General features: G+C 39.7%; 1 protein-coding gene across 1 annotated transcript; it reads left to right on the top strand.

Moving 5' to 3' along the window:
• Positions 1 to 424: 424 nt before the first annotated feature.
• ywhaqa (tyrosine 3-monooxygenase/tryptophan 5-monooxygenase activation protein, theta polypeptide a) lies at positions 425 to 11,678 on the top strand. The gene is made up of 6 exons (XM_017682239.2): positions 425 to 540; positions 1,420 to 1,873; positions 5,442 to 5,565; positions 8,474 to 8,637; positions 8,975 to 9,070; positions 10,523 to 11,678. The coding sequence occupies exons 2-6, from the start codon at positions 1,580 to 1,582 to the stop codon at positions 10,580 to 10,582; spliced, it is 738 nt and encodes a 245-aa protein (XP_017537728.1). The 5' UTR covers positions 425 to 540; positions 1,420 to 1,579; the 3' UTR covers positions 10,583 to 11,678.
• Positions 11,679 to 12,366: the final 688 nt, after the last annotated feature.

The following is a 12,366-nucleotide window of genomic DNA, read 5'->3' as shown; positions in this document are numbered from 1 at the left end:
TACAGGAAGCTGGTGGTCTTTAATGGCAATCATGAAGCCTGTTCCCATTAGAAATGCTCTTTTTTGAGCAGGGAAGTGTGTTCATTTCCACTTTTTAACTTATCGTGTCTTGGCCCTTGTTGAGGGGCAAGAACAAGATCATTTGCACAGCACTTAGGGCCGATTTAGACTCACAGAAGCTAGCGCATTAACTTGTGTCGTGGTTCAGCCTGCCATCTCTCGAGCCCAGCCACGCCCGCTGAGTGTACAACACGAGGGGGGGGAGGCTGTCTCCATCGCGACGGTGACGTATTTTCTCTCCCTCTCATTGGAGCAAAGCCCGTGGCCTCAGTCAAGTCCCGCCTCCGTTCCCGCGTTTAACGCCCATTGGTCAATTCCGTTGCTTGAACGGCAAAACCGGACCTCAAGAGACGTCCTCATTGGATTACAGCTCCCTTGACCACGCCTTCTTACTTTCAGGTTCGGTTGGACGTTAATCGGAGTCTTTTCTCCCTCCAAAGAGCCGAAGAGGGCAGCGAAACGCTGGAGATCCCGTACACGGTGGGTGAGGTTTTCCCCCTTGCTTTTATTACTAGATAGTCGGGTAAAGCCGCGCACGTTAAATATGTGCTCATACAAACCGCTGCGACGTGTTACGCTACGAGGATGAAGACGAGACCTGTCAGAAATATCTTCCCGTTAGCCACATAGCTGCGTTAACCTAGCTAGCTAACAGATTCAGGAACGGTTATGCGGGGTTATTTTCTAACCGTGAAGATGGATGCAGTTGTCGGGCGGTTCGCGCAGTGTGTGTCTCGCAGATAAAAAAAAGAAAAAGAAAACAAAAACATCATATACATTTAGTCGGGCGGTTAATATGCGTTGTCTTGTATTTTGTCTGTGTTCGCTTTAAAACGGTGAAATAGCTGGCGCTTCTCGTGCCCATTGGTCATGTTAGCTAGCAGCAGCAATAGGTGCGCTGCTTCACCTCCAAGTCTCGTTCAGCATTACTGTTAGATATTAGCGTAGGACGCGAAGAGACCGATTTGTCGTCGTTGAAAATACGTTTTTTATTTTACTTTTAGCATGGTGTGTACAGAAAGAGGTCGTGTCTGTGGCCGTGGAGAGCAGAATACGATCGCACCTGTCTAGTGTAGGTTAGCCAGCTGGCTAAAGGTGTTAATCCCCACAGCTAGTCAGGTTCACGCAGGTACTCGTAGGTAACTTGGGCGTTTGCGTTTGCTTTCACTTCATATGGTTCGCGCTCTAGTAGTTAAATCTGTCCTTCGTCTTAACAGTGACCGTCAATTCGCTCACCCGTTAGCTAATCGTTTTATGTGATGCAGCGTAGTTTGTCGTAGTATTTTTGTGATTTAACATTGTACCTGATCCTGAAGCTTGTTACAGTAACGCTACACACCTTCTTTCTCCTTCTTGCAGGTACAACTCGGGATACTCGCTTTCTTTCTTCTTTCTACTCGCTAGGAACTGTTCCTTCTACCCGCTTTCACTCATTTCCCTTCTCTTCTTACCGGACTCGCCGCTTTGTCGGAGTTAGTGATTAAGATCCATAGCTAGATTGCCAGCTGCCATTAAAGCCATGGATAAAGCGGAGCTCATTCAGAAGGCCAAGCTGGCGGAGCAGGCAGAGCGCTACGACGACATGGCGGCGTCTATGAAGGCGGTTACAGAGCAGGGCGCCGAGCTGACGAACGAGGAGAGGAACCTGCTGTCTGTCGCCTACAAAAACGTGGTCGGGGCGCGGAGGTCGGCGTGGAGGGTCATCTCTAGCATCGAGCAGAAGACAGAGGCCAACGACAAGAAGCTTCAGATGGTGAAGGAGTACAGGGAGAAAGTGGAGTCAGAGCTGCGCGAGATCTGCAACGAAGTGCTGGTAAGTCGGACCTCGGTGGTTGTTGCTGCAAGTCCAGTAAGGATTCAGTACTCGGTACTGCCCAAGAGGAGACGCTTGTATGGGTAGTAACGGTTAAGGTCAAGCCACAGTCATCTTTGCGTGTTTACAGATATATATAATTAAGTGATCTGCCGCTGGCAGGCACACTCAGTCAGCATGAGTGTATTTTCACATTGACCAGAGAAGTGTTTTATTTTTTGTCTCAGGATTAGTGATCCACAAATACTGCTGGACATTTTAGTGCTGTTACTTAGTCATGGTGGTTATGTTATTATAATAATGCAATTTTCTTGAACAGTAATGTTAAAAAAAATGTATTGTATTGCTTATGTAACTTGCTGCCACAAAATACAAGTGTTGCTGTGCTGTCAGCCAAAACCCTGAGTCCTCCCTGATCATTATTGATGTTACAGTATGGTCCAAGACTAGGCTTAGTCAATGTCCCTGTGGGCTGGTATGAAATGTCCACTGTGTGGAGATGTGGTTGTACCTCGGTTCAGGAAGCAGTCATGGTGGAGATGATGCTTCTTTAGAGCAGAGCTGCGATTGATTCCTGTAACAGTGGTGCAGAGGCAAATGACCCCCCCCCCCCCAACTACTTACAATCAATATAGCATTGCAGGCAGAAATATTGCATCCCTCTGTTGCTTCATCTACTGTTTTAGGTTGTGTTTAGCACAGCTAGATTTGCATCATGACATGCCCCCCCCCCTCCCCCTCCCCCTCCATTTTAGTAAGAGGCCTTTTCAATGTAAAAATCCAAAAAAATGGTCTTTTGGGACCAAATCTATGGATTTATCAAAGAGGTCAGTGAAGACAGATTATGATTGGTTTGTTACTCAATACACTAGACCAACCTGCTAGTTATGAAGGTGTTTTTTTTTTTTTTTTTTTTTTTTTTTTTTTTTTTTTTTTTTTTGCCATTTCAGTTGCGGGTTATCTAAAGGAATACATTTTCTGTTTTGCTCAGTTTGCCCAGCCTGAAAAGTATACAATACTTTCTCTTTTCTCTAGCACCTGCTGGAACTGAAAGGTGTGAGGAGGCAGCAGTAGCTCTGTCTCAGATTACCTGCTTCAGCCCCCTAGTGTTGGCTCACTTCCTCCCACACGCAGGCTTCCCACATGCACGTATGCTGTGGTGAAGGATTAGGGAAGCTAATGTTTCATGCTCTGTTTGCAAGGGAAGGTATCTCTAGTGTCTTCTTGTCTTGCAGGTGCTGGCTATAGTGTGCTATGTTCTCAACTCGACCAGCTGTTATGAGCTGAGGAAGTGTGCTCTGGTTATAAATAGAGCGTTGAAGGTGAATACTACTGGTGGATTACAGATGCGCTTGTGCAAAGCTTAGCTTTATGCTAGCTAATCTCACAGGGGGATATGGTTAATAACAGGACCCTCTGCTGTCCGGTATGCTTACTGCACACCCATATGCATTGAAAAATAATTGTTCATTTGAATGACTTAATTATTTTTTTTTAAAAGGATTAAAGCATTGTGCATTTAATTTGAAATATTTTCTCCTTATATTCCAAAAGCTGTCAGTCAGCCAAGACAAGGTTTGAAGTCAGAAATTTGTATCTTTAAAGACTATAAAACAGACTCCTTTTAACAATAACCATGCAAAGATAAATGTGTTAAATATGATTGCTTTGGTGGAATTCATGTGACAGTCACTGGTGTTGCTGCCTGGTGGTGAGATGTAAAAGTTTTGACAGAACAACTGAAATATGTTCCATTAATATACACAATCAAGTTTGGTCTGAAACAGGCAAATGAATGTATTAATTCTGTACGTAACCAACTGGTCATCCATTACTGCTTCCATTACTCACATTGAAATCATGGCCTCATAAAAAGAGATTAAAATGTACAGCCCATTCCTGAAATCCTGAAGCAGTATGCTGTTGTTGCTCAAAACATGCATTATGATTGGGCTACTGAAGACCAATATTGATGTTTAAATTTCTTTTTGGCTGTAATGGAAAGGGACTGTCTAAAGAACATGCTGGTTCTTTTGAGAGGAAGCTGTGGCAGGCCTAATGTTGTTGCTGAGGTATACTTGGTTCAGCATATACTGAAGGCATGTGGTTTTTCTTCTCTCCACGGTTGTCTTTGTAAGAGAAGCTAGTTTTGTTACCAGTACTGCCAAATTGAGTGGCTGTTTCCACCATCAGACAGGCTGTCACTATTGATTATATTGATAATTGGTTATGATGAACCTGTTTTGCATTTATGAATCAAGAAACCTTAAAGCCCGAGTGGGATTAGAAATGCTTAAAAGAAAAGGCAAATAAATTGGCCTGTATATCAGTCTGTCTTTACTGTAAGAGAGGCAAGGAGGAGAATTTCGTGTCATCATGCAAATTGACAACTAATTTTTACTAATTCATTGAGCAGGTAAATAATTTTGCTTTTGAAGTAATCACGTCAGCACTTCTTGACACATTTAATCCAGTCTAAATTCAGAAATGTCAATCAGGGGTTTGAAACTGGGTTCTTTTAGCTTTCCTCATTAAACACACCTGATTCAGCTCAATTGCTAATTAGCAAAGCAGAGTTGAAATCTGTACAAATCTGTGGACTGGAAAGAAGCCAGTTTCGCACCACTTCCAATTGTAGATTTACCAAAAAGATAATTGGCTATAAAAAAAAAAGATAATAAAAAAAAAGATAATTTAATAAATTATTTCAATCAATACATTAAATATTTAAGTACTTATTAAGGTTCGTAAATAATGGTGACTTGGTCATTAATAAGTGTCTTCTGAGAGAGTGAATGCGTTGGACTGCTTATGCATCATTGAAGTGTCTCACCTGTCCAGTACAGATGCTTATCTGGTACTGATGAATGGCAAGATGAACTGAGTATGACCTGGAGAGCACTGTGGTTCTGAGGCAAGTGCAGAGTGCCATGCTGTTTAGACTAAATACTCTTATCCACATCTCACTGTCTCTAGGCTGCATCTCTCCTAGGTGAAGGGGCCTTTTAGGCTAGCATTGACCTCAGATGCTAGAGGAAAGGGCTGGGTTTTCACACAGGATGTCTGCAGACTGTGCTCCACCAGTGTGTGTGTGTGTGTGTGTGTGTGTGTGTGTGTGCGCGCGCGCGCGCGCACTTGATTTGCATGTTTTCCTCCAAGTGTGTACCCCTGAACACAGTTACACAAACACCCAGAACATAATTTCTTATGGTCAGTTAGATAATTTGTTATCCTACAGTGTGTGTATATATGTTTGTGTATTTATATGACAGTTTTAACGCTTTAACGCAATCTAGCAATTGTATGCTAGCCTGAAAGCTTTGGTATATTTGTATTAAACTTATTACATTGGATTATAGAAGGTGACTGACTTCATTTTGTTTTAGATGTGTGTGACTATTCAGAACTGCAGTAAAACTGCTAGTCAATTATTTACATTATTTGTTGTCATGTAGATAAGCAGTCACTATCTTTTTAGAATTTCAGGGCAATTTGAAGGAATGTAATGGATATGAAAATGTGAAATTACCATTATTAATATGAATTGTTCCATTTCTCTGTTTCTTAGGGCCTCCTGGGCAAATATTTGATTGAAAACTCATCTAATGCTGAGAGCAAAGTCTTCTATTTAAAGATGAAGGGTGACTACTACAGATATCTTGCAGAGGTTGCCTCAGGAGATGATAAGAAAGGTATGTGTTTGTGTACTGCTGTTTTAGAACAGGAGTGTCCAAATGAGTTGCTTCAGGGCTATAGTCTGCTTCATTCAACATACTTGATAATTATAGTGTCGCCTTTGTGTTGAATTGACGGCTGTGTCCAAAAGTGAATACTACTATACTACACAAACTACATTGCTGAGCGCACCAATGTTGGTAGTGTGCGATTTTAACATACTATTTTGTAGGGTTGCGCTGAAATGGGCTTTTTGGGACAGTGGTAAATTTTGATATTTTTTGTGTACATATGTGCTGATAGGGATGCATTAACATTTGTAAGATAATTAAGACAACATCCCCCCCCCCTGGATTACCATTACGGAGACATGTCATGTAGTTGTAGAGCATTACAAATGCAGAGAATATATAAAATGCAGACATTTTAGAGCAGGAGCTTTAGATGTCTGTTTGAAATATTGTTCAAAACTAAACCTTTGTCTTTGACGGATCTTTATATAATTACGTTATCATGCATCCCTACTGTTCAGTATTGCAGTGTGTGGTTTTGGAAACAGCCATAGTGTTGGAAGATGGAAATCGCTAACCTCTGCAGAACTTTGGGCTCTGAAGGAACACAGTTTGACACCCCTGATCTAGAATGAACTGTGAGAGTTTCAGAGGCCACTTTTTATTCCCAAAACATTGTCATATAAGCAAAAATTAGAGAAAGTTGGTAGTATACAGTTATTTGTCTTCCATATTTTAAAGCATGCGTATTTACATTTTATGACATTTGGCAGATGCTCTTACCCAGAGGGACTTATAAGTTTAATCATTTTTACACAGGTCGGTGAAGGTAGTGTTGAGGGTCTTGCCCAAGGACTCTTACTGTTATAGTGTAGGGTGCTGCCCAGGTGGGGTGCCCAGTCTACAGCATAAAAGACAGAGGTGGTACCCACTACACTATATCAACTGCCTTATGTTGAGAGCCTTTAGTCTTAAGTCAGAACAAGTTGGTTGAGCTTGACTTTAACCTATAATGGTGCTGAGTGTTTCTCAAATCAGCCTTTAAATCATCCGTTCTCTGGCTGTGTTTTATGGAACTCTCAGAAAAGCCATGTAAATGGACAACAAACAGTTTTTGATTGTGATGATGGACTTTGGGATGCTTCACTCTCCCCACACACTTTAATAATTTTTACTACTAACACAATGAAAAATCAGTTATTGTTGATGTTATAAAATAAGGGTTAACACTTTAAATGCAACTTTGGCACCTAGAGTAAATCTCTCCGGAGCTGTTAACCGAATTTCTCTTAAGCCAAGATTACAAAACATGTCTGTGCCATAATTGAAGCACATATTCAGTGCTGTCTTGGATACTGTCACTGTTGTCAACAGACGATACACAGTGGCATACCTTTCGTTGTGCCTGAATGTAATATAAAATTTCTTTTTGCATATAGAAACGATCAAAGCATGTCGTAACAAAAGATGTAGGTGTGGCAGATCCAAATATATCTTGAGATTTTGGTACACTAGAAAAAATGTGATGACTGGGACATTGTAAGACAACAGATGAGCATCATGTTTAGAGTCGAATCAAGGGGTTGTGTGGAGAGGCCATGTGAGCGTAACATTATTTGCCTAAGGGGAATTTAGGCTTGTAGGCTTAATTCAAGATGAATAAATTTGGATTCCAAATGTGTTTGAGGAGCATACCAATGCCTTGGGGCTTCTTTTGCTGTCAGTGAGTCAGCCTCCCTGCCCTCTGCACAGCTGAAGGATGCTCTCTGCCTGGGTACCTCCTTCTCTCCCATCCCCCTCTCTCCATAGCCCTCTGGCTCCTAGCTAGCCTTAGATCAAGAGCTGTCATAGTCCCAATTTTTCAGTTTCTTCCTCACTGCTCTCATTAGATATTGAAGATGAAAGAAAGTAGTAACCAGTTCTGACATTTAGCCAATTTTTAGCCCAAGATTTCCTATGAAGGAAAGATCATCATCTAGATAATTAGAAGTGTCTTCTAAGTGTCCAGCTGATATGCTGTAATTGTAATGCATTCTTCCTGGTGACCGTTGCTAGATTGAACAAGCTTTACAGAAAAGGTTGACAAACGTCCCTTTTGTTCTAGTTGGAAACTAGGATACACACAGTTTTTGTCATAAGTATATGTAGAGCACCTGTTTAATTTAAAATTGTATGTTTTTTAAATGCATGTGGAAGGTTACCAAGTAAATATGGATTGAGTGTAATATTTAGGTTGCATAATCAAGCTAGGGTTATAGTGAATCATCATTAACATTATAATCGAGTCCAAGGCTAGACTTGTGAATCCATGTTGGGGAAACCAAGTATGTAATTCCTGGTTAAGGTATTGTAAACACACTGGCTGTAGAGTGGGGCTGAAGCATTTAGTTGTAGTTACACAGAATCTAAATATGCAGGTTTTTGATGAAGCCGTTATCTTGAAAGCGGATTGTTTGTCATTCCTAACCTGCTTTATTTTGAGTAGCAACAAAAGCAGTCCAGTTAGGTTGTTTTCTATCTCATCTAATGTTCACCTGTTTTCTGTCACTACAGCATTTTAAACTGGAAGCTCTTAACAGACATTGCCAATCCACTGTGAACAATTCTGCATTTATACCAAAAAATTGTTAATGTCTCATTAGCATGGGTGAAAGTTTTGCATGATTCTGTTAAGCTTGTCCAACCAATTAATAGCTGCTACGAAAGAACACCTTTGTAGATGGAGCATGTGTAGATCAATTGATCACGAAGCTAAAAAAACAAAATGGTGTTTAAAAATGTAATATTGTTTTAAAAATAAAGCAACAAAGGGATGCATCGTGTAAAGGTGATCAATCTACTGAGTGTGGAGTTAATTTTTGAAATATATGTATTTTGTTTAATGCCTTTATTTATTATTTTGTCCCTTTTTTAGATACGATAACCAACTCTCAGAGCGCCTATCAGGATGCATTTGACATTAGTAAGAAGGAGATGCAGCCCACACACCCCATCCGTCTGGGCCTGGCCCTCAACTTCTCTGTCTTCTACTATGAAATTCTCAACTCTCCTGAGCAGGCTTGTGGCCTAGCTAAGCAGGTGGGTAGGACCTCCTGAGCTTGACAGCAGTCTTATGTATGGAGCCTACTTTCAAAGCTTGGCTTACATTGTACTTTTATTTTAATTTATTGAGCTGATTTCTCAACACAGGTTAAGCTTAACTATTGTACTGATTTTTATTTATTTATTTATTTATTTTAAACATTGAATCACCATTAAAGTTATAGTTATGTCCAAAGCTAGGCTTATTAATCCATGTCTGGGAAACCAAGCTGAAGTGTGATTCCAAGTTATGGGTTTGTAAGGTGGACTGGCCATAGTGTGGGACTGAAGCATTGTGTTGTCTTTTACACAAATTCTGAATCTGTGCTTGTAGGCTTTTGATGAAGCCATTGCAGAGCTTGATACGCTGAATGAAGACTCATACAAGGACAGCACACTCATCATGCAGCTGCTTAGAGACAACCTCACAGTAAGTTACAGTGTACCGCTGAATATAAAACAGTGCCACAATCTTTAAAACTAAAGTAATAAAAAGTGATTCACTAATATTTACACAGATGAACTATTGTAGCTACACGTACAGGTTGCAACAGGTAAGATGACTTCTGATATGGAAAATAGGGATGCATCGATACTGACAATGGTATTAGCGGCATTGACCGATACAGTGGCATTACTTGTACTAAAATATGTCGATACATGATACTATGCCTAGTGTATGCTATTGTACTAATGAATGACTCAAGCTGGAAGTGAGTGAGGGTCAGCTCACACAGAGGAGTGTTGCTAATAGTTTGGCCATTTTTAAACACACACACCTTAGGTTAGCATAATGGAGGCAAACGTGAATTTTGCTACCAAAGTCCTTTTCCCGGCTTTACTCTGTTTAATTTTTTAAATCGGTCTTTTAAAATAGGCTATAGAGAAACCATATTGTCCTACCAATGAACATCATTGCCTGCTTTGGGTTTAGTGCATTATGTGGCAAAGCTGCTGTAGCAGCTTGTTAGCTCAGTACACGGACATGGATTGTATTTTAAATAAACTGCTTTATTGATGATTTTCCTCAGGCTGAGCTGTCTGAAGAGCTGCGTTTCACGTATGATGCTCCAAGTGTTTTCATACAGATTCCTGCTGTCATGGGGCTAGAGAGACAGTTGTTGAAAAGCAGTTGTACATAAGAGCTTTTCTGATGTGGAAAAAACTCCACTCTTCTCCATTGCAGAGCTACTCGATCCAATGTAACTAACATAGCATAGCCAACAAATACACAATTAAAATTTTTAATTTAAAATTTAAAATGAGATTTCAACGGCTTAACTGTTAAGGTCATTTGCACTCATTCACGTTAACAGCTGTTTAAATCTGTTATTCATCATATCGCAAACAGTATCGGCAAGTGCTTAAAACCATGTACTCGTACTCAATCGGAAGAAATTGCTATTGATGCATCACTAATGTAAATAATGGTACTGTCAAACAATTAAAATAATGAGTTGAATTTAATCACATTTTTTTTTGTGTAGTTGATCACAATTAGAGATTTTTCCATTTGAAAAAAACGTGTGGTAGCTTTGAGTGAACAAAAACTTCTTCAGAATGTAGACATTTTTTTTTTACTTTGAATAATTTAACATTCATTGTGTGTTCACATGAACTAAATGTGAAAATCATAAGAATGCAGGGTGAACAGGGTTCAGTGGGAGCAATGGTGGCTAAAAGTTCCGACTCCTGCGATTTTTATCCTCTTGCTCTCCTACCGCTACATCATGTCTTGTTTCGAGCGGAACTGGGACTTTAAACTGGTTGGGTGCATACGGCACACAATCAGCTGGGATTTGAATTTGAAAATCATGCTGAAAGAATTTAAGATGTTCAATATTTTACATGCCTCTGAGGGGGAAAACTTTTCTCTTTTCAGTTATGGACGTCTGACAACGCAGCAGATGAGGGTGAAGGAGGAGAAGGAGGAGAGAACTAAGACCCTTCATGTTCTCTCCACAGCTAAAAGTAAAAAAAAAACAAAAAAAGGAAAAAAAAAACTTTTTACACATCTTCATTCCTTATTGTTTCACTTATGATTATTCTAGCCCTGTAAATCCATGATCATTACCAATGAGCTGTGTGTAAGGAAAATTCCAATCGGTCAGATTTTTTTATTTTTATTTTTTTTTCCCCCTACTCTTCCTTCCCTCTCCCCACCTGGCTTGTGGTGGTGACGATCAAAAATATTACGTTAAAGAAACTTCTCCATTCCTTGGTTTTGTGGTTTTGTCCTTTTGGCCTTTATGTGCAGTGTCTGCTGTAGAAAAGTATTAGCCTCACATAATGTCAAGTCCATAAATCGTGAGAGAATAACTAGTGTATGTCCACTGCGAATCTGGTGAATTAGAAGTGTCAGTAACAAGCAAAGACAGCCTCAGGCAAAGCAAGACAGGCTTTCTTCCGTCCTGCTGCATTCTCTCTTATTGGCCACTTGTGGTCAGCACATATTTGTTAAAGATTAAACCCTTGTGGACCATCTTGGTGTTGGCTTGAACACTCCACTCCAGTACTGTTAAGATGAAAGGCTGCTGTTTTACTAGCTAATCATCTAGACATTGCTCGCTACCCCCACCCCCCACCCCCCACAGTGGTCTCTTTCAGCCAGGGCTTCTTGGAAGTAACAAAGTGACAAAACACTCCTTCCTAGTCACAAAACTCACTTTGTGTTATTTTTAAGCATGTCTGAGTCAAAAGGTGCCACTTTACGAAGGCTTGCAATGAACTAAAACGGTCGAATGATTAAAAAAAGAAAAAGAAAAAAAAAGACCATGCATGCCCGTTTTTCAGCATACACTGGTATGGGAGTCAATCTTGCATACACACTTGCTCCACGGTTTGGTTCAATACTTTCATTGCAGGTTTGTGCACATGTTGAGGATGTTTGATTTGTCCAGTGATGTCGATAGATATTCGGACCACTGTTGTGTTTTGCTAATCATTGATTGTAGTCCCCAAGAGCCTTGTGAAAATGTTAAAATGCCCTATGTAACAGCTATGTAACCTGAATTAAAATGACCATTTTATAAACCATATATTTTGTTTGTAATCTTTCTACATTTGATTATATTGAGTCAGTGTTATGAGTGTAACTTTCTGAATTTACTGTAATATAGACAATACTGTACAATTCCCTGTAGTGTTACTATAGATCTTTTTCAGAATTTAACTCTAGAACTGGTTACAGCTTTCAGGTCCATGAGCAAACCACCCCTTACAGAAAAGTCATTTAACATATGTATGATTTATATGGGAAGTGTCTAAAACACATTCACAAGATCATGTCATGTAGAGTGACCGTATTGTATTATGCCCTGAATTTGCACCTTTTTACATGAATTCATTTGGTTTAATGTTTCACATTATTACCTAAGATAAAGTAGCAATCTTTTAATATACACCATGAAATTACTTGTGAAAAGCGTAAATGAATCAATCATGATGTGACGATCACAAATTGGGAAAATGTGCATCACGTGAAAAGTACCCACAAAGATGTGTTTTCTCTACTATTTAGGCAGCAGTTTCTCTCAAAGTATTATTTTCTCAAAATATTGACTGATACTAAAAGCCAAAAAATTTAAACGTGATTTCAAGGTACTAGGTTAAAATCTTTACTTTTTCTTTTTTTTTTTTGGATACAAACTCAAAATATTGAATAAGTCGCCACTACTTTTGAGATTCAAAGTCAAAAATTTGGAAAAGTACTTTTGAGAGAGAGAA

This window comes from Pygocentrus nattereri, chromosome 4 (genome assembly GCF_015220715.1).
Source record: "Pygocentrus nattereri isolate fPygNat1 chromosome 4, fPygNat1.pri, whole genome shotgun sequence".
NCBI classification, from domain to species: domain Eukaryota; kingdom Metazoa; phylum Chordata; class Actinopteri; order Characiformes; family Serrasalmidae; genus Pygocentrus; species Pygocentrus nattereri.
The sequence above is the reverse complement of the archived record's forward strand: the minus strand, read 5'-3'. Positions and strand labels throughout refer to the sequence as shown.

What these genes read in the sequence shown, in the direction of transcription:
- ywhaqa (XM_017682239.2), top strand. Translation starts at nt 1,580, where the DNA reads ATGGATAAAGCGGAGCTCATTCAGAAGGCCAAGCTGGCGGAGCAGGCA. An exon ending in AGATCTGCAACGAAGTGCTG is followed by an intron (nt 1,874 to 5,441) that starts GTAAGTCGGACC and finishes TCTGTTTCTTAG; the next exon opens with GGCCTCCTGGGCAAATATTT. An exon ending in CTCAGGAGATGATAAGAAAG is followed by an intron (nt 5,566 to 8,473) that starts GTATGTGTTTGT and finishes TCCCTTTTTTAG; the next exon opens with ATACGATAACCAACTCTCAG.